The sequence below is a fragment of the Squalius cephalus genome, assembly GCF_949319135.1.
Source record: "Squalius cephalus genome assembly, chromosome: 1".
Classification (NCBI taxonomy): Eukaryota; Metazoa; Chordata; class Actinopteri; order Cypriniformes; family Leuciscidae; genus Squalius; species Squalius cephalus.
Genome location: NC_137122.1, coordinates 13,526,720 through 13,549,744, shown reverse-complemented (window position 1 = coordinate 13,549,744; position 23,025 = coordinate 13,526,720). Strand labels below are relative to the sequence as shown.

At 38.5% G+C, this 23,025-nt stretch overlaps 1 protein-coding gene across 2 annotated transcripts; it reads left to right on the top strand.

The window, feature by feature from the left end:
• Positions 1-2,445: 2,445 nt before the first annotated feature.
• On the top strand, positions 2,446-22,568 carry LOC307163087 (uncharacterized protein). Of its 2 annotated transcripts, XM_079878940.1 has the most exons (4): positions 2,446-2,581; positions 6,447-6,742; positions 15,582-17,476; positions 21,419-22,568. In XM_079878940.1, the coding sequence occupies exons 2-3, from the start codon at positions 6,685-6,687 to the stop codon at positions 16,823-16,825; spliced, it is 1,302 nt and encodes a 433-aa protein (XP_079735066.1). In that variant the 5' UTR covers positions 2,446-2,581; positions 6,447-6,684; the 3' UTR covers positions 16,826-17,476; positions 21,419-22,568. The 2 variants fall into 2 exon arrangements, with proteins under 2 accessions (XP_079735066.1, XP_079735067.1); XM_079878941.1 differs by lacking the exon at positions 6,447-6,742 and having other exon boundaries at positions 2,474-2,600.
• Positions 22,569-23,025: the final 457 nt, after the last annotated feature.

Below are 23,025 nucleotides of genomic sequence, written 5' to 3'. Positions count from 1 at the left end.
TGGCTTTTCTCAGTCTAGAAAGCTCCAAATTCAAAAATTTCTTCACATTTCTTCTACTTAAATGACCTATTTTAAATACACATTCATCTTCCCAGAGGTGAAGTATCCCTTTAAGGAGGTCGACGAGACAGAAGAAGACACCAAGTTATTTAAAGGACTATGAGTAGTTAGAAGTGAGTTCCCCAGCCACAGGGCAAGAATGCGTCCTGGAACTCACTGGGACAGAGGTAGTCCACCCGAAGTCCCTAGTTTATATTGTAATTGCACAGATGTTATGGTTTTGTGTTGTTCTCTTATGTATTAAAACTTGGTAAATTGTACAATAGTGTTAACATGTGGTATATGGTAAAGAGTAATGTAGATAACTATTTGAAGCTAGTGTTATCTGGGGAAAGGGGATGTAATACACAAGGTTGTCCAGTAGAGGGCGGCATGGGTTTACATGGTACCTTTTCTCCTGATTTACTGGGGTAGAGAATAAGTGTTGTTCCCGGGTCAGTGGCCCTGTCCCAAATGGCGCACTTCATGCGGACTTTCGGTCTCGTGGACTTGAATTGCGCGTGCTCGCTGAGTCTACGAGTCCGTAGGCCGTACCATTCAGCATTTTACCGCTCTGAAGTGTGCTCAGCAGCGCCCCCTTTGTACCCTTGAAGCGGTCTTCCGCGAAGCCCGCATAGAAGCAGGCTTCACGCACTTTAACTACCCAGGAATCCTTGCGAAAGGCCAATCAGACAATGGATGGGAGGAGATTTCACTCACGGATAATTGTTGACATGGCTGAGAAGAAAATATTACGGTTTTTATGACCTAAATGTACATTTTACCAGTTGTTACCTACAGTTTATACAAACATTATGGTCATCGACCAGTGGTTGATGTCTCAAACATAATAATAGCGCGTTTAATAATACGATCGCATTATGATTCATTAAATAAATAGAACCGAATGTCAGGGCTTTACTGAGTCATATGCAGGGTTGGGGAGTAACGTAGTGCAGACCTATAGGGCCCTTGGTGCGAGTCCACGAGGGCGCATTGAGAGGTATTTTTGGGACAGACTCGATCGGCACGCCGGAAATAATGGCCTGGTTGTTGTTGGCCAGGAGAAATCACATTTTTGCGCTATTATCTGCATGTCAACTACACATCCTAATTTTACAGTTCTATATTTTGATATTGTACATATCACCTGGGCATTAAACAATAAATATATCATGCTTATTTAAATGATGTATACAGTTGTACATAATAATAGGCTACATGACGTCACCAAAGTGTGGACTCTGAGGAAGTCCACAAGTCCGGAGTGTGCCATTTGGGACAGGGCCAGTCTGTCCATAGATATCATATATAAACGCTAGATGTCACCGGCATCACCGTTCGGCCATCTTGTCACAGGCAGGCTTAATGTAAGGTGAGTGATCAGCACGCACACAAATCCTCTTATCTCGCTGAAATCTTGACGGATTTACAAACGTTATTAACGTGGCTATAATTCCTAATGCTTGAACATGTATGTTATAATTATTCATATGTATGCAGTGTATGTATGCAGTGTCATAACTACATCTCTGACGTTTATAACAAACCAAACCGTTTGAAAATCGGTAGAAAATTGAGCAAGTTATGGTTATTTAAAGTACATGCACCATTAAACGAGTGAGTGAGCACACTGTGGCAAGATGGCCGCCACGTGCGGACGTCGACCTCCATTGGCCAGCAGCGCGCACGATACATAGCGTTTATGTATGATATCTATGATTCTGTCATGAAGATGCTGTAATCATGCGTTGTCTGCTCTGCACCTGTCAATAAAGAGTTAAAGTAAGTTACTTCCACGTCTTCGCATTTATGCTGCACCATTACACCAGCTTCCGACAGCTCTGAGTAGGCTACATGAGATTTCTTTCTGTACGATGACATTTAAACAGTCCATTAGTGCATGGTTCACAGTTTCTCCTATATATGGCTTTGAGGTTTTGAGGCAATAAAAGTACTATGCATGTTAGGTGATCAAATGAAGTGATTTAGGCTAATGTATGTATTTAACAACCTTTGATGTATTGAATACATCCGTTTATGTATTATTCTACATGATCAGTTAAATAGTCATTAAAATACAATAAAATACAGGATGCTCTATCAGCATAATTCTTCCTATTTTTGTGCTTCATTTAAAAAAAAGTTCCTTTCACATTTAGTATCTGGACTGGAATCAGTTCAGTTCTATAATAGTACTAATCGAATGCTACTAGTAAATATGTGAATCTAAACTCTATGAAGACTCTGGGAGGGTGGAGGAGAGAGAAGAGAAGCCAGGTGTTTGAAGTTGAGTTGTGAGGTTGTATGTAGTGTAAATAATCCATTTCAAAGATAGGTGGCGGTAATGCACTTATAAGTCTGCGATCCGCCGTAAAGCAAGAAGAGGAAGAAGAAGAAGCAGAGGAAGAAGAATGTGAATCTGCGTGGCCCTCATTGGCTGCGGGGGTGTCCCGTGCGCGCGTGCTTTGGATGCCGATGACGTCACCGCCCGCTCGCGCCGTTTTTTCCCTCATGGAGTTTCAGCGTTGAGTCTTCTGAGGTGAGGAGAGCAGTTCACGGTATTTCTCATATTTACACCACCTTCAAACACACTTTATACAGTTTGATTAAGCGACAGACTCATTTCTATACTGTTTTCATCGATCATAGCAATACTTGTGCGTCTTTTCTGGCGTCTTCCTACTGAAATAAACATTTAGTGCAGCAGCAGCGAGCATTCCGTCATGTTCGGTGCTCTTTCACGGAAGTTTAGCCTGCAGAAGCTCGTCCACCCCTGACCGCAAAATCATGGAAATATTTGCTTGACTTTCTAACATTTACAGATGTAGAATGTTAGGGCTGGGTATTGACACAAATTTCACAATTCGATTTGATTTCGATTCCGATTCGATTCAATATTGATTATTTTGGATATCAGTTATAATACATGGCACATTTTCTCAAGAAAAACAAATCTCTTAACTAATGCTGTAAACTATGGGAGTGTTGTAGCCTACTAAGCTTCATTAGCCTACTATAATATTGGAGGTAAACATGAACTGATTTGTATATTAACACTTAAATTACACTTTTGTTTATTTTTATTATAATAAAGTTATAGCCTATAAAATATAAACATTTAAATGGTGACTGTCATAAAAACGTGCCAGATTTATTCAAACATGCATTAAATATAGCAGAACATTAAAAATTATAATGAATATGTAATATGGTGCATATATTTAGCAAAATGCTTCTCTCTAGAGTTAATTTTTCTTGCTGACTAACGAGCTAACGGTCACTGGATATGGTTTTTCTGAGGTAAATGTGACGTTACATGACATTGTTTACGTTTTTCCACGGTTGAAACACTGATTGAGCGATTCCATGTGACATGATACAGATTTCAATAAGTTGTACTCTATCTTCTAACACACTTTCAGATGCTCATTCATGTTTATTTTGCGCTGTAACTGGTATTATTAAGGTGGAAGAGAAGATCATGTGCTGCTGCTTCTCTTGAGCTGAGCCAGAGCGATCTCACACCACAGCGTCAAAACGATATTGTTTGTTTTTGAATTTCTTAAGAAAATTAATTGGATGTAATTTGAAATCTGAGACTTTGTTTCATATCAATTGTAACAAAGCATAAAGATTATTGTGATTTATTGGATGTGATGTGCGCTACAATGTTTTATTCATTCATCAACTGCAAACAGAATGACTAATCGATTTAAGAATCGATATCGGTTCGTATAAATAAGAATTGATTATTGCACTTCATCTTAAAGATTATTAATAGAGGTATATTTGTTCCCACCAATCACTGCACAAGTTAAGGTTACATATGATGATGAAAGCACATTAGTGCTAGCCCAACAAGAACCCATAGAGAATGCATTTCAGTGCCTGCAGTAAAAAAAAAAAAAAAAAATTGTATGGAAGTCTATGGGAACACTGGGCAATTCTCGGCCAGAGTGAAATCACCCAAAAAGAGGCTGTTGCCTTAAAGGGTTAGTTCACCCAAAAATGAAAATTCTGTCAGTAGCCTAATTACTCACCCTCATGTTGTTCCAACCCCGTAAGACCAACCTTTGTTCATCTTCGCATCACAAATTAAGATATTTTTGATTAAATCTGAGAGCTGTTTCACTCCTCAATAGGCTTCTAAGACATTATAACTTGCTGGCCCAGAAAAGTTATTAAAGAGATTGTTAATATAGTCCAAGTGACTACAGTGGCTCAATCTTAAGTTTATAAAGCGACAAGAATACTTTGTGTATAAAAAAAAAAAACGACTTTATTCCACTTTTCATTTCCTTCTCTCTGGGCCTCGAGTTTTTCACGTAGTAAATTTGCGCAGCGCTTCTGTGTTGCACCACGCATCACACACATGACCAGCATCGGCCAATAGTGAGCCTACATGTGACGTACAACACATACGTGCTACGCTAAAATACTATGTGAAAAAACTCGAGGCCCAGAAAGAAGAAAATGAAAAGTGGAATAAAGGCGTTATTTTTTTTTTATTTTTTTTTTGCGCACAAAATATTCTCGTCGCTTTATAAACTTTTGAGCCACTGTAGTCATTTGGACTATATTTAAAACATTTTCTGGGCCAGCAAGTTTCATTCCCTTAGAAGCCTATTGAGGAGTGAGACAGCCTTCAGATTTAAGCAAAAATATCTTAATTTGTGTTCCGAAGATGAACGAAGGTCTTACGGGTTTGGAACAACATGAGGGTGAGTAATTACTGACAGAATTTTCATTTTTGGGTGAACGGTTAACGCCGATTGGACTATATCCAGAGGCAGAACAACAGCTAGCTGTGATTGAAAAAGTCCCTTTCACACTTTAATAGTACCGACATTTATCTTTGGAAGATTACATTTACTTATTAAAATTGATGTATATTCTAACACTTTATATTTCCCCTGTAGTTTCTGTAGACACAAATCTGTAACATGTTAATGATGGAATTACTTTATTGCAATTAAAAGTTTTTATTAGGGGTGTCCATGATTAACCAATTAACCGTTAAAAATTGCGTAACCGAGTGAAACATTTTGCTCGGTTAAGTGGCGTCAATGGCGTGCATTGAATTTAGTTGTAATATTTTTTTTTTACAGTTTCACCCGGTGTGTGCGCACGGCCGGTGTTGTGCCGAATTTCGACCCCCTGCCAAATTATTACCCCCCTCATTGAAGTCAGTACCTGATTGCCTAATCCTAACCCCACCCCTAATCCTAGCCCCTCCCCCACAACTAATCCTAAACCTACCAATACTAGGTGGGTAATAATTCGGCGGGGGTCAAAATTTGGCACGACACCGGAGCTCTCTCTCTCTGTTTGTTCTTATGCGCCCTGTCCACTGATCTAAATAATTAGTTGTTACGACGACTTATTTGTTCACTCGTTTTAATAAATTGTGGACACGTTGGACTAATTCCCTCCCTCATTTTGATTTAACGAATTAGCCTACAACGTGGCCAAAAACAGTTTGATACTATTAATTAGTGAATGCTAAAGACCTATTTTTGTGAATTGGTGAATATTCAGGTGAATTATTTCGTGGCCACGAATTAATAATAATTATCAAACTGTTTTTCTTACCTGTGAAGATAGCTCTTCAGTGAAGGCCGACTATTCTCGTACAGCTTTTTATTCCTAGATCGCCTCTTATTTAAAAAACGAATGCTCTGCTAGTTAACTGGAGTTTTTTTTTTATTTGTATTGGTACATTCGTGCCGCAAGATGTTTCAAAAGTGGTGGGGACATGTCCCACCCGCAAATATCTCGGGGTTGCGGCGCGCACACTATGGTTAACCGAGTATTAACCGCTAAGGGCCTCGGTTAACGGTTAATGAAAAACTTGAAAACGTGCAGCCCTAGTTTTTATAAAGTCAAACTATATTTAGATTCACATATTATGGTGTTGTAGTTTTTTGCCTGTAGAGCTTCATAAAGATAGGTTAGGCCTATTTATTAAATTATTTTGTTTTATTATTGATGATCTATCCATGTTACATTGTGAAAAACACTATTGTCTTTCAATATAGCAAACACTCAGAATAAAGTGAGATGATCTGCTGATGATCCTGAATGGCTCGTTGAATGAGTGTTGATAGTCTGAGGCTCATCAATATTAACAGATCTGCTGAAAACACTCTTTATTTCATGACAATAGTTCCTGTTTTCACCTCATTTATTATGCTGATGTCTTCAGATCTCCTGTAAATTGACACTTAAAGCTCATTTCATTGGTGTCAACAGACTGAGGGGATTTGATAGTGACAAATCTGTAGATTTACTTCTGTTTATGCTTAACTCTTTTTCTTACCATTATTTATATTTGGAAAAAATTACATTATTATATTCTGTTGTCCATGAGCCTAAAAACAAACTCTGTAACTGATATATTTTAGATTTTGGCAGATCAGCTCCTCCCACAGCAGTCACATCATCAGTGAAGCTCCTCCCACTGTAATTCATCATCAGTGAAGCTCCTCCCACAGCAGTCACATCATCAATGAAGCTCCTCCCGCTGTAATTCTCCAATAAATGCTGTAAATTCCCATCAGCTACAAGTGAAGACGAGCATCAGAGCATCAGGAAGAGCTGAAATCTGCAAAGACTGAGTTTATTAAAGAGGACAGTGAGAACATGAGTGATCCAGAACCCTGCAGAATGAAACACACTGAAGATCCTGAAGAACAAAGAGGTTGGTGTTTATTCTTCATTCATTCATGATGCTGAAGAACATTCATGTTAGAAACATTCAAGCACTTCATCACATTTAGATAAACAGTTCAACTGTAAAATGTCTGCAAAGGTTTCTTTTTTTTTTTTTTTTATACAACTGGTCAGTAAAGGGAGGTTTCATATTGATTGTCAACATCAGGTCAAACTCCATTTAAATATTTTAACTCTTTTATTTTATATTTATTTTATATATGGTTTACAATTTGTAACAATTTTACCAGAATTTGACCTAAATTTTGTGCATATTTTTACAAACATGTATAACAAATAATAATCATTCCAAAATGTAGAAATTTACAATCTACTCCGCTTTACTGCAAACATTCGTGTTCTTTCTCGCAGTGAAATTCACTTGATCTTGAAATTCACGCGCTCGTTTTTTTCCAGGCGCAGCAACATGAAAAAAGACATGAAGAATGCGGGTGCACCCAAACACTTCGGGTGTTTTTCTCTTCTCCGTAAATAAATCTTGTAACAGAGCTACAGCAAGTGTTTTTCAGCGGTGGAAATCCATTAGCCACTAAAACTTTTTTGTCATTGTGGAGTTGCATAGCAACGACCCCAGATAGCAGACCAACATTGAATCTACATTGAATCATGTTAAAGGTATAGCGGAGGATCTTTCCGAATTTTAGATAAGAACCGCCCTCTCCACTTTTTGAAAAAATGCACATGCGCAACACACTACCTGCTCCCGAGAGGGAACGCTTAAACGTGTGCGAGGTTCTCCTCGTGCATGCTCTGTTTACAAGTTGCTGTCGGCATCGCTCATACAAGATTACTTTCCAAAAGAAGATTTGCACTTTTTCTCCAAATAGCATGCCAAACTTTACCTGTCGAGTAGAAACTTCGCGACTGAGGCATCAGTGGGAAGCCCAACCTGTGTTTTCAGCGCACGCCATCGTGTGTAACAATCTTCCAAAAACACTCCGATCTTGTTTTTCTCTTCTGAGGCCTTTCTCTTCTTCTCATACAGTTCGTACAAACTTTTTCTCTTGCGACCCTCAGACATTTTCAAAGGACCCGGTGAAACGGCGAGCTTCAATGAATGGCTTAGCTCTAGCTCACCACACATAAACACCTGAAAGTGCGCATGCGCAGAAAGCGAAAACTAAGGGACGAGCATGTACGACGGCCTTACGTAAACATATCACCAGAATGATTGACACTTAGGTGGACCAATAGTTTACACTACCCACCCGGAAAAAGAAAATCCTCCGCTATACCTTTAATGTATTAACCAAAAGATCATTGAATCAATGTTGAAATTTAACATGGATTTTTCATCAGGTTTGCACCAACATAATGTTATTTCAACGATGAAAAATCAATCAATATGGTCATAAAATCAATATTATTTCAACCATAATTAAATCACTTATTTAACATTGAATCAACATAGAAACAATATAAAATCAATCTTGCTTTATGTACAGCAAGATTCTATGCTAGTTTATCATGCTTGTACTGTGCTTGAATTTTTAAATGACTCCTTTCAGACAGAGACCATGTAGGGTTGCAATTAAATATGTTTTTTAATCAAAATGTCATTCAAAGTAAACTACATCCTTCAGTTTACAAGTAAATGTATTTATTTATGCCCCCAAAACTGAACAGGAAATATCACATTCAGAAAAAAAAAGGCATTTTGTGGTGACAAAGACAAAAACAGCGCAGTATATGGTAAGAAAGAATAAAACATTACTCTGATAAATATTTCAAATTCAATTTTATTTAGCACATTTAGAACAGACCAAAGTGCTTTACAGAAGAACAACATTAAACGATATAACATGTATTATAAAATAAAACAAAAATAAGAGCAACATAGCTGAGTAACCATAAAACAAAAGAACCAGAACAGAAATCAGAACTATATAAATTAAGAAAAAAAAATAGCTTGCTATTATTTGAATACAAAAATTATATTAGCCTACCCATCGTGCCCGTCGTCTTAAATTTGCGTGCCCAAAGAACTCCCGCTTCTTTGCGCCTTTTTTAACTTGAGGGTTAGTTTGCCCTGGAATGAAAATTAACAATTTACCGACTGTTGGTTTTACCAAAGTCCTTTTAAATTGTCTCTGGTTTTACCCACGATGACGTTTGTTAAAAAACAAATTGAAATTCAATATATTATTAGGGAAAATCACGGCCGTTGGTTTGTGTTCATGTTACTAATACTTAAAGTCCCTGTAAAGTCAAAATTAAGTATGTGTTCTGAGTTTGTCACACCACAGAAAAATGTGTTATTAGCCACCCAGCCAAATTTGAATGATAAAAAAAGCCGGCAAGTACATAAAATAAGCGATCAAAATCTTGAAAAAATGAGCAGTAGTCTCTGCTCTCAAACGCTGGGGGCGTGTCCTCTGGCTGCGCTGAAACCACGCCCACTCGCGGGAACGCTCGCTGCCACACTCAACTGTCACCGATACAGCCGGAAAGGATGCTCCTTACATCTTATTTGTTTTACAAAGCCATACATGTTCGAGCCTGGACTACCTACTATAATTATAACATAAGCACACAAGGCAACTTGCACTCATTGGTGGGCACGCACTGCCAATGATGGCACCAGTTGTCGGCGCGACGGGAGGATGAAGGCCGAGGCGGGAGATAGTCAGTTCGGTCACATTCACCATTACAGCGGATTATCAGTGAATTAATCCCAGTTGTCTCCGACGAAAGTTTATAAAACTATCCCGTGTAAAATGATCACTACAGAGGCGGGTTTTGGCGGTGATCCTCGGCTCTCCATCAAGGTGGCTCTTCACAAAATTAATCCACCTCTTGTTGATATGAGTTTTTCGGAAATTTAAATAAGGACACCGATCTGTTTTGTACGTGATCGCATCCAGGTAATACGCATTTCCGTGACGAAGGCATAGCTAGCTAGCAAACTGTAGGATGTAGTAGTAACTAATAGTACTGACAGTAACTCGCGATTGAGTTGCAAACTGATCCGAATGGGCTCCAGTGCGTCATCAAGTAGGGGCGTGTCCAGGAGCTCAGGGGCTCCAGTGCGTCATCAAGTAGGGGCGTGTCCAGGAGCTCAGGGGCTCCAGTGCGTCATCAAGTAGGGGCGTGTCCAGGAGCTCGGGGGCTCCAGTGCGTCATCGAGCCCCCGTTTTAGCCCCGCCCAAAAAATCCGGAACACAGCAACGGTGAAAAACTGTTTAACGGTCTAACTCCACAATTCAGTACTTCACAGTTCACAGTCTTTGTAATATGATTTAGCAATACATTTCTAACATTTATAATGCGTTTAGAATTTTTTTTTAGAATTGCCTTTACAGGGACTTTAACATAGCAGTTAATTCCGACTCACCCAGGAAAAGCAAACAAGATGTAAGAAATATAGATAAATAAAAATGAGAAATGAAAGATTAGAGATTTAAGATTAACTTGCCTTTAAAAATCACTCTGTCGTTGCCCGAATGCTTCGTCTGTCTGTTTCACGCTTGAAATCTGTTATGCCGCGCTTGAAATCTGTTGACCGTTATGCAGCGCTTTGATCTGATTGGCTGTTGGCAACCAATGTTAGGATTGTTTAGGCAACCAGTGGAGAAATTTAAGCTGACCAAAAATCAACATTGATTCAATGTTTGTCTCACTGAAAAACATTGAATTATCAACATTGATCCAATATTATTTAGCATTGAATTTTCAACCTCAACCAAAATGATGATTCTGATGGAATTTCAACATTTAATCAATGTCACCTTGCTATCTGGGACAGACGCCACGGGAAAATCGGACCAAATTTTACTATTAATAATAAATTTTATTTATCTTAAAGAGGTTTATCTTTTTATAAAAACCTTTTTTCTCAACTTAATTTGAACTTGTACATGTTGCAAGACACTTTTAAAATCTGGCTATCATTTTTAATCGTATTATTTTAATGTTTATGTTAGTGCGTATTGATGCTAATTTTATTTGTTATTTGCTGTTTTTCGACATAAAACTTGGTGAATTGATTTCATTGTGTAGTATTAGTACTTTTTGAACAGGATTCTGTGATAAGTGATCATTTTTGGCACTATAATAATTAAATGAAATGTTCATGCCATTTCATCTCTAATTATGATCAACTATGATCAACTAAAATCATCTAATTATGTGTTTTTTACAGTAGGCCTATAATATGCAAAGTACAATTTTCTATAAAAAAAATTATATCTGATTCTGTTCTTTTCTCTGACACGCATCGTTGGGTCTGGAAGGTTACTAATGTGATTGCTTTATCTGTAAATTAAGTTAATGCTTTTTCAATTACTGAATTCATTGAAATAAAATGAATTCTTTGATTTGAATATTTTTTGGCAATGCGTCGTGTAGGTCTTAAATTTCGATCTTTTAAGGTCTTAAAGTGTCTTAAAAAGGTCTTAAATTTGACTAACTGAAACCTGCAGGAACCCTGAGTAGAGGTCCTGGGTAAGATTTGTATGCACTTAATTTAGCGGAGAATATCTCAACTGTTATAGACTAATATGACCTCATTGAACAACGTGGGATGTGTGCCAAAATCTCTAAATGGGATGAAAGTCCTGAAAATGACCACAACCTGTGACAATATTATCACACTACAGGTGAATGGGACTTTGTCTTCCCTTTATAGATATCCTCATACATTTCTACCAGTTTAGTCTTCATATTAAGACAAATACTTTTTGTATTGCATTTTATCTTAAAAATAAAATATGCAAATTAGGCAATATCTCATTAAATATGTGTATATATAAACTCTTGAAGCTAAAGATTTTCTGAGGTGATCACAATGTTCACAATGACCATGATTATAAGGTCATAAAAGAGTGTAAGCATTCTGATTTGATATAAAGAAAATGGCTAAAAAACAGTCAACCTATTAAGCAACATACAGGAATTGCCAGTTACAGTTCACAGTTGAGGAGCTACTCCAGCATGAGATCACCAACTCTGCATTCTTCTTGGTTGACAAAGACGGTTACATGAGGAAGAGTGCCAAATCACAATTTGGGACTGAGCTGCTGAAGTTGTGTCCACAAATAGATAAAAAAAAAAAGGTCTAGATAAAGCATGTAGAAGTCTGTCATTTGTATCATAGGTACTCTTCAACTGTGAGTGACGGAATCTAAAACAAAAATCCAGAAAATCACATTGTGTGATTTTTAAGTAATTAATTTGCATTTCATTGCATGACATAAGTATTTGATACACCAGAAAAGCAGAACTTAATATTTGGTACAGAAACCTTTGTTTGCAATTACAGAGATCATATGTTTCCTGTAGTTCTTGATCAGGTTTGCACACACTGCAGCAGGGATTTTGGCCCACTCCTCCATACAGACCTGCTCCAGATCCTTCAGGTTTCAGGGCTGTCACTGGGCAATACGGACTTTCAGCTCCCTCCAAAGATCTTCTATTGGGCTCAGGTCTGGAGACTGGCTAGGCCACTCCAGGACCTTGAGATGCTTCTTACGGAGCCACTCCTTAGTTGCCCTGGCTGTGTGATTCGAGTCGTTGTCATGCTGGAAGACCCATCCACGACCCATCTTCAATGCTCTTACTGAGGGAAGGAGGTTGTTGGCCAAGATCTTGCGATACATAGCCCCATCCATCCTCCCCTCAATACGGTGCAGTCGTCCTGTCCCCTTTGCAGAAAAGCATCCCCAAAGAATGATGTTTTCATCTCCATGCTTCACGGTTGGGATGGTGTTCTTGGGGTTGTACTCATCCTTCTTCCTTCAAACACGGCGAGTGGAGTTTAGACCAGAAAGCTCTATTTTTGTCTCATCAGACCACATGACCTTCTCCCATTCCTCCTCTGGATCATTCAGATGGTCATTGGCAAACTCCAGACGGGCCTGGACATGAGCTGGCTTGAGCAGGGGGACCTTGCGTGCGCTGCAGGATTTTAATCCATGACGGCTTAGTGTGTTACTAATGGTTTTCTTTGAGACTGTGGTCCCAGCTCTGTTCAGGTCATTGACCAGGGGCCTCATTTATAAACGTTGCGTACGCACAAAAGAAGGCGTACACCGCTCTCTACGCAATAATTGGTATTTATAAAAAGCAAACTTGACGGGAAAATGTGCGGTCCTTCACGCAAGCTTTGACCCAGGCGTACGCACAAAAACGGGTGAAATGAGAAATGGCGACACCGTCGGCAGATGGAAGAAACGCGTGAAAGTGTGTGAAACTGATTTGTAAAAGAAATGGCAATACTGCCTCTCATACTGTAATAACATGAAGACTTCACAAAGCAAGTCTTACAATTAACAGCCTACACAAACACCCGTTTGATCGATCTGCAGTGTAAAACAAACAAAATCAAACGACAATTACAACAGAAATTCAAATTAACATATTTGCAAAAAGAAAAGTGAAATGTTCTGCAATAATACTGGCATGTTATGCAATTCATCCTCATAACACATCTGTAGCTTGTCAGATGCAATCAAATGGATGGTAATAAAATGCCATGATGCCATCACAATGCGTAATGACGTGAGTGAAGTTACGTTTCTTGGTTTTCCTCTCTTTGTTTGCCATGATTTCGCAATCGATGAATATTAATTTTGGGCGTTTCACGGACTATTTATGGGCAACTATGGGCGTGACATGAAGCCGCAAAAGCTGCGCTACATTTAGAATTTATTGTGATTTATTAAGGGAAAACTGCGTAGGACGTGCGTGCGCACGGTTTTATAAATCCGAATATTTCTGTGCGTACGCACGTCCTATGTTTCATCCGTACGCCAATTCTGACGCAAATCCTACGCAAAGTTTTATAAATGAGGCCCCTGGTCCTGCCGTGTAGTTCTGGGCTGATCCCCTCACCTTCCTCATGATCATTGATGCCCCACGAGGTGAGATCTTGCATGGTGCCCCAGACCGAGGGAGATTGACCGTCATCTTGAACTTCTTCCATTTTCTAATAATTGTGCCAACAGTTGTTGCCTTCTCACCAAGCTGCTTGCCTATTGTCCTGTAGCCCATCTCAGCCTTGAGCAGGTCTACAATTTGATCCCTGATGAGGAGAGGTGCATGTCATGGTACGCTGAAGGGTACACGCGCTACACACAGCCTACAACGTAGCTACAGCGTGAGTTCGACGCAGAAGTATAAAACAGGCTTTTTGAATCTACTAGTAAGCAACGGGCATACGGAACACCTTGCTGTTTGTTGTGGTAATCGAAGGGAGCGATTGCGGTGTGGATGGAGTTCCAGTTATCATCAAGAGAGTCTACGGGAATAAAGCGTTCTCTTCCAAAGGTATTTGAAGTATTTGAGTGAAGACGGAGCTGATCGTTAACTCGTGTAAAGCAGTGGAGCATGAGTAATAGGATATTTTAATCAAGAGCGGTTATTGCGGGATTATCTGACTTGATGGTTTCTTTACTGCCCTTATAGATTGTGGAAACCATGATGGACTAAATGACTTTGACTGTTTCTCTTAATCTCTCCTTTAAACAATCATTCGAAATCGAAAACAAGACTATTTGAACTATGTGAAGAGGGTTTTGATATGAATGAAACATGCTTTGTTTGCTGTGTTGTTTCTATTGGGTTTGTGTATGTTTATTATTATTCAAATGGTGATGTGTGGTTTGATAAAATTGGTACTCTGTCATGGTGAATATACTAAAATATGTGCATTTTGAGTCGTAGTAGTTGGTTTTTCTTTGGGTTTACTCTTACAAAATTAAGGATTCATGTTAATGAATTGATTACATGTGTCCTGTGTTCACTCTCCTTCTTGATGTGACTAACAACCCTAACAAGAAGGAAATTTTGACAGTATACATATGTCTGGCACCCCAGCATAAATGTAAGAGGGAAAGTGTTACAATTTGATACATTAAGTGTCCTTACTCCTTTTTAAAGAAAGGCGTGTTAGAACTAAACTGATGGTTTGCTCAAGGCTGTTGATCTGCTGAATTTCAAACAATGCTATAACTTCTTGCTTTCCTTTATTCTGCTTCAGCTCTCTTTCCCCTGGTAAACTGTATGTATGCATGCATGTATGTGTGTGTATGTTTAAGTGCTTAGACTAGTTACTAAAATCTTGTTCATGTCACACATAAAGTTGTCTGTGTCTCAAGCTCATATCTGGAGTCAATTATCATATAGATCTTGACTTTTTGCTCTTAGTAGTACTGTAAAGTAAGAAAGACATTTCCCAAATGTCTTAGAATTAATAAGCAATTAACACAGTGTTCACGGGACAAACAGGTTAATTGATTGTAATATTAAATGACGACATAAAGTTAATTATATTTACTGATCTAAATATTCATAATCAATTATAACCAGTTATTATTGATTATTATTTCATATAGCTAATTTGCTACACTTGTTTCTTGTCACACTTTCACATGTGTGTGAAGTTAATGGAAGTAGAAGTTTAGTGTGAACGGCCCTTAATAATTTAAACGTTTGAGTAGTTTTTAACGTAATTGAATATCAATCTAAAATTTGGTGTCAAAATATGGCAGTATTGTGTATTTTAATGTTCATATCATGTAAGATAATTGTGTCATTGATCAAATATATTTAATAGTTCTCACGACAGAAACATGGGATTTGTGCCTATAATGTTTACAAAATAATAACTGGAAGATCAGTGTACCTCACTCATGGAAAGTTTCAGGGACATTTAATTCATTTATAAAAAGACATAAATTAATGTAATATTTTAAAGCAGTTGTCTGTTACATCTGGTATAATTTGTATCTCCATTCACTCCATATTTCTCTCTTTTAATTAAGTAGATTATTTAGAAAATTAGAAAATTTGTTTTTCTTTGATTTCAGACCAGATGGAAGAGAACGAGGAGAGTGAACCACTGAGAGAAGTGGAGGAGGAGAGTGAAGAACTGAGTGAAGAGGAGGAGAGTGAAGAACTGAGTGAAGAGGAGGAGAGTGAAGAACTGAGTGAAGAGGAGGAGAGTGAAGAACTGAGAGAAGTGGAGGAGGAGAGAGAAGAACTGAGTGAAGAGGAGGAGGAACATCATGTCAAACCTGGAGAAAAACCTTTGAGTCGCTCAAAGACTAAAAAGACAACTTTAAAGAAAAGAAGAGCCAAGAAATCTACAACCTGCACTCAGTGTGGAAAGAGTTTCTCACGCAAACATGGTCTCGATGTTCACATGAGGATCCACACCGGAGAGAAGCCGTTCACATGCAATCAATGTGGGTATAGTTTCAGTCAATTAGGACACCTTTATGTTCACATGAGGATCCACACCGGAGAGAAGCCGTTCATGTGTGATCAGTGTGAACAGAGATTCTCAAGAAAAACAGCTCTTGAGGTTCACATGAGAGTTCACACCGGAGAGAAGCCGTTCACATGCAATCAATGTGGGAATAGTTACAGGCAATTAGCAGGCCTTAATGTTCACATGAGAGTTCACACCGGAGAGAAGCCATTCCCATGCAATCAATGTGGGAAAAGTTTCAGTCACTCTTCATACCTTAAATTTCACATGAGGATCCACACCGGAGAGAAGCCGTTCCCATGTGATCATTGTGGGAAAACATTTATCTCTGCATCAACCCTGAAAAAACACCTGACAGTTCATACGAAGGAGAAGCCACACTCATGTTCTGTGTGTGGAAAGAGTTTTTCACTGCTGCAAAGTTTACATAGACATCAGAAAACTCATGCTGATGTGAGAGAGTACATGTGCTTTGAGTGTGAAAAGACTTTTGCTACTTCGAACTGTTTGAAACTGCACCAGAGAATTCACACTGGAGAAAAACCTTACAAGTGTTCACACTGTGACAAGAGATTCAGTCAATCATCAGCTCTGAAAATCCATGAGAGGATCCACACTGGAGAAAAACCTTACAAGTGTTCACACTGTGACACGAGATTCAGTCATTCAAATAGTCTGAACATGCATGAGAGGATTCACACTGGAGAAAAACCTCACAAGTGTTCACACTGTGACACGGGATTCAGTCAAATAGGAAGTCTGAAAACACATGAGAGGATCCACACTGGAGAAAAACCTTACAAGTGTTCACACTGCAACGAGATTCAGTCATTCAAATAGTCTGAACATGCATGAGAGGATTCACACTGGAGAAAAACCTTACAAGTGTTCACACTGTGACAAGAGATTCAGTATTTTAGCAAGTCTGAACATGCATGCGAGGATCCACACTGGAGAGAAACCTTTCAAGTGTTCACACTGTGACAAGAGATTCAGTATGTCATCAAATTTGAAAACACATGAGAGGATCCACACTGGAGAAAAACCTTACAAGTGTTCACACTGTGACAAGAGATTTGGTCGGTCATCACATCTGAAAATGCATGAGAGGATCCACACTGGAGAAAAATCTTACAAGTGTTCACACTGTGACAAGAGATTTGGTCGGTCATCATCTCTGAAAACACATGAGATGATCCACACTGGAGAGAAGCCGCACAAGTGTTCACACTGTGACAAGAGATTCATTGATTCATCAACTCTGAAAAAGCATGAGAGGATCCACACTGGAGAAAAACCTTACAAGTGTTCACACTGTGACAAGAGATTCAATCAGTCATCAGCTCTGAAAACACATGAGAGGATCCACAGCAGAGAGAAGCTGCATGCGTGTGATCAGTGTGGAAAGAGTTTCTCTATTAAAACTCACCTGAAGCGACACATGAAGTTCCATACAGTGGAGAAACCACATCACCGCAGTCTGAGATCACGGTAAGTTGTTCATCTTTATGTGCTGAGCAACAAAAGCTGCTTTTCTACCTTCGGAAAAGGTTCCAGTTGTGTTTCCACTTGAGCCTGTTACGGCACGGCACAATTACAAACCGTTCTCGGCCCTGAACTCTCAGCACACTTGGCTAACCGTGTCGAACCGTGATGGTAGTGTGTGTGTGTGTGTGTACTAGTGGTGATAATTCTTTCCAGAGAATCGTTCATTTTCAGTTTGTTCACCAAAATGATTCATTTATTGATTCGTTTAGTGACAATTTCTTCATATTACATAAATACGCCAGCAGGGGGTGCAAAAGAGTGTCTTATGTGTTTTGTCTTAAGTCAACAAAAATATTTACTTTGGCTTTATTACTGAGCTGCACATGTGCTGCTAATAGTAGAGGGAGGGATTTCAGTGGATGAGAAATACAGTGGGGCAAAAAAGTATTCAGTCAGCCACCAATTGTGCAAGTTCTCCCACTTAAAATGATGAGTGAGGCCTGTAATTTTCATCATGGGTACACTTCAACTATGAGGGACAAAATGAGAAAAAAAATCCAGAAAATAACACTGTAGGATTTTTAATGAATTTATGTGCAAATTTTGGTGGAAAATAACTATTTGGTCAATAACAAAAGTTTATCTCAATACTTTGTTATATACCCTTTGTTGGCAATGACAGAGGTCAAAAATTTTCTGTAAGTCTTCAAGGTTTTCACACACTGTTGCTGGTATTTTGGCCCATTCCTCCATGCAGATCTCCTCTAGAGCAGTGATGTTTCGGGCCTGTCGCTGGGCAACATGGACTTTCAACTCCCTCCAAAGATTTTCTATGGGGTTGAGATCTGGAGACTGGCTAGACCACTCCAGGACCTTGAAATGCTTTTTACGAAGCCACTCCTTTGTTGCCCGGGCGGTGTGTTTGGGATCATTGTCATGCTGAAAGACCCAGCCACGTTTCATCTTCAATGACCTTGCTGATGGAAGGAGGTTTTCACTCCAAATCATGGCCCCATTTATTCTTTCCTTTACACGGATCAATTGTCCTGGTCCCTTTGCAGAAAAACAGCCCCAAAGCATGATGTTTCCACCCCCATGCTTCACAGTAGGTATGGTGTTCTTTGGATGCAACTCAGCATTCTGTCTCCTCCAAACACGACGAGTTGAGTTTTTACCAAAATGTTCTATTTTGGTTTCATTTGACCATATGACATTCTCCCAATGGATCTGGATAATCCAAATTCTCTCTAGGAAACTTCAGACGGGCCTGGACATGTACTGGCTTAAGCAGGGGGACACGTCTGGCACTGCAGGATTTGAGTCCCTGGCGGCGTAGAGCCCCAGATCAAGGGAGATTATCAGTGGTCTTGTATGTCTTCCATAGGCCTGTCGCGATAGTCAAATCAATTAACCGCACGATTAAAAAAAATTAGCTCGATAATTTTTCCGGCCGCGATAATTCCATTTGCATGCTTGTTGTTTTCCTCGTCTCTCTCTCTCTCTCTCTCTCTCTCTCTCTATCAAATAGACTGGATGACTACTCTCGGTTCCTTAGCGTATAGGAGGAGTGAACTCTTTTGTCAGTTGCATGGTCTTTGTGTGGGGAGGCGGTGCCGCGGCGCTTGTCAGTCACATGGTCTTTGTGTGGGAAAGCGCCGGCGGGACTGCTTGTGGCGACTGCCGGGAGAGAGAGAAGACGCTAGTTGTGAGTTGGAGGGGGAAAAAAAGAAAAAGATGGAATTGGTTTCAAAGCCAAACGCGACAGCGTGCTCGATCTCATGAAAATGCGTGTCTATACCACAAATGTTATTTCTCGTGCCATTTATACGGCAAAAATAGTTTTTGCGTGCATACGCACTTTATGGCGTGCAATAAACACGCACTTCTCACCTCTAATCCTAACCAAGTATTTTCAGTGCGTAGCATATACACGCAATAAAGCGCGTCTCCGTCTTCCCGACAGTAAATTACACAATCACGCGAGCGTTTGTTTAGTCGACAAAATAACAAGAGGACAGTGCAAAATGCTGTGGTATCCTGTTGAGGCTTTTTTTTAAATTTGTTTACAAAGGTCCTAACCGGCATTTTTGCCTGTTATGGAATGTATCACTATTTATGTCTGAGCCTAATGTTTAATATTTGTTTTGTTTACATCCATTTTATTTATTGTTTTTGGTATTTATTCAAGTGAATTTTTTTCTGAACAGACACTGAGAGTCCATTGCTTTTATTGTTTTTGGTTGTTTTGTTCATTTTTTTTGTGGATATTTAAAATGTTTTTCCGTTTTCAATGTTTAATATTCTTAAGAAATATCTTTGAAAATGTGTACCTGCATTATTATGCCATTATCACTATATTAGATGAAAATGGTCTTGAACGACAATATTATCGTTTATCGCAATCATTTCTTGGACAATTTATCGTCCAGCAAAATTTGTTATCGTGACAGGCCAAATCTTCCATTTTCTAATAATTGCTCCCACAGTTGATATCTCCACACCAAGCTGCTTGCCCATTGCAGATTCAGTCTTCCCAGCCTGGTGCAGGTCTACAATTTTGTTTCTGGTGTCCTTCGACAGCTCTTTGGTCTTGGTCATAGTGGAGTTTGGAGTGTGACTGTTTGAGGTTGTGGACAGGTGTTTTTTTATACTGATAACGAGTTCAAACAGGTGCCATTAATACAGGTAACGAGTGGAGGACAGAGGAGCCTCATAAAAAAGTTGTTACAGGTCTGTGAGAGCCAGAAATCTTGCTTGTTTGTAGGTGACCAAATACTTATTTTCCACCATAATTTGCAAATAAATTCATTAAAAATCCTACAATGTGATTTTCTGCATTTTTTTTTCTCATTTTGTCTCTCATAGTTGAAGTGTACCTATGATGAAAATTACAGGCCTCTCTCATCTTTTTAAGTGGGAGAACTTGCACAATTGGTGGCTGACTAAATACCTTTTTGCCCCACTGTATGAGTCAATGGATTACGTGAACAAGAACGATTCGTTCACCTAAAAGATTCTTTCAAAAAGAACGATTCGTTCACAAATATTAGATGGGTTCACTCTTCCCGAAATGACATTGTGAACTTCACTAATTGTTTATTTTCATGATCAACTTCAGCAATTGGTTCTTGCAGCCCTAGTTAATTTAAGTTTGTTTTGATCATCAGAAACAATTTAAGAAAATGAAACATCATGATACTGAAGAACAAAGAGATTGCCGTTTATTCTTGATTCTTTCTTCATTCGTCATGCTGACGCTCACCAGATTTACATTGTTTCAGGTCAAGAATAAAAAAAGACTAATTAAATATTTAATTATTTTGACATAGAACTTTCTTAATACAGTGTAATGCAACAACAACTCAGGCCAAACATGCTTAAAAACACCTTTTACAAACTATTGCAAATGTGTTAATAAGGGTAATCAATCAAATGCAATCAACAAATCATTTAATATAATAAATGTTAAGTATCTGTATAATATGTGGGTTTTAATAAATTTTCAGGGCTCTTTTTGTTTTTTTGCATGGATTGCTCAGCTAAACAGGTGAATAAGAGACTATCAACTACTAATATTGTATTATAATACAAAAGTCTCATTAAAACGTCTACAAATGTTTAAAACAGATCAGAAATCAGGCAAAACCCATAGACACTTGTTCAATGGTTAACTGCATGATGGGTTCACAGAGATCATTGACATTGTTATGAGGCAACGAAGCCTCTTTTACTGAAATCACATGACTTTCGCAGTTTGATACACGCTCTGAACCACCACAAATCTGAACACAATTTGAAACAAAGATTCATAAAAGTGTCTGAGCTTCGTGAAGCAGTGTTTCGAGATCACCCATCACTACTTTAACTACATGAGTAAGACATGATTAGCAGGTTGTTTGCATAAAATAGTCCATTGAAACTCACTTGATTTAATGTTTCTTTTAGACCCGATGGACGTGAACAAGAAAGGAAAGGTCTCCTGCCCTCAGTGTAAGAAACGCTTCACATGAAAATCAAGTCTGAAGATTCATATGAGAGTTCACACTGGGAAGAAGCGAAATGCTGGAAGTCCTTCACTACAGACAATGAACTGAAAGAGCACCAGAAAATTCACACTGGAAAAACCTTTTGAAGGCAAAGTTCAGGAGCTGAAGAAGAGACCATAACACTTTTAAGAGAGACATGAATCTGATATTATTTTTTACTCGTTCTTCATTGTTTTTACATCTAGTTTCTCTTCCACTTCTACTCTTGGAAATGCAAGATATACTTCCGTGTATCTTTGAAACTGGACACTTTTCTTCTCTTGAGATGTTTTGGCTCTTGTAAGTCAGTAAAGAGAGAGATCTGTCTCATTCTCCTTCACTTTTACTTAATGTTTGTATTTTCTTCATATAATGATGATTGATTAAACACTTTACTCCTTTTATCAACATCTCATTGTTATTGTCCTTTTTTATTTTTTGCAGATTCTGCTTGAATCAGGAATAATTTTAGTTCTGAAAGTCATTATGAAGTATCCTGATATGATTGCTTTTTAAGCTTTCCATGTTTTAAATTTCTCAATGGAGCTTTTAAATGCCTAATTAAATAATATTTCACCCACACATGACTGACATTGAATGAGATTGCTGTCTGTCTACATTATTAACAGTTTCACCCTTGATATCCAGTATCATATACACATTTTCAAAGAGTTTGTTCTAGTCAGTTTGATGTTTCATTCACACCACGAGGCTTCATGAAGTCAGAACAATTACTATGAACTTTAAACAACACCAGCTCCGGCTCCAGCTTTGAGATGTAAGGCGGGGCAATTGAAATTCCTAGTTTTAATAGTTTTACTTTATTTTTTCCCCGTAACAAAACTTTATTTTATAACAAAAGTGGCAGGTCTTGATATTTGCAGGGCTAAACACAATTGAGCTTTTCTACAGGTTCATTCTGGTTCAGATTTTTACTTGCCCTGCAAAGAAAATTCACTGGACCCACCAAAAAAATAAAATACAAAAAATAAGTATTTTTTTTTATAAATATAAAAAGCTGAGTTTGAGTTTATGTTTGGGCCATACAGTGCTTAGCATAAGTGAACACACCCATGAAAAAAAAAAAAAAATCATCATTTGGAAATTGATCTTAATGCCTTAAATAAAAAAATGAGGAAAACTCCGACCTTTAAGGACACCCTTTTTTTTTTCTGAATGAATAGTGTATCTTAAATTTTGTTCCTTAAAATACAGGGTGCATAAGTCTGGACACCCCTATGTTAAATTCCCATAGAGGCAGGTAGATTTTTATTTTTAAAAGCCAGTTATTTCATGGATACTATGGATATAGTTCCCTTGGCCTTTCAAATTAATATAGCCCCACATCATCACAAAGCCTTCACCATATTATTTCAGTTAGCCTAATAGCTGGTTTGATTTGCAGAGAGATGATCTTATGGAAAGTACCCCATGCCAATCTCTAGGTATGGTGTAAATATGAAAAATACCGTGAACTGCTCTCCTCACCTCAGAAGACTCTTCTTCATCGTCATCTTCTTCTTCTTC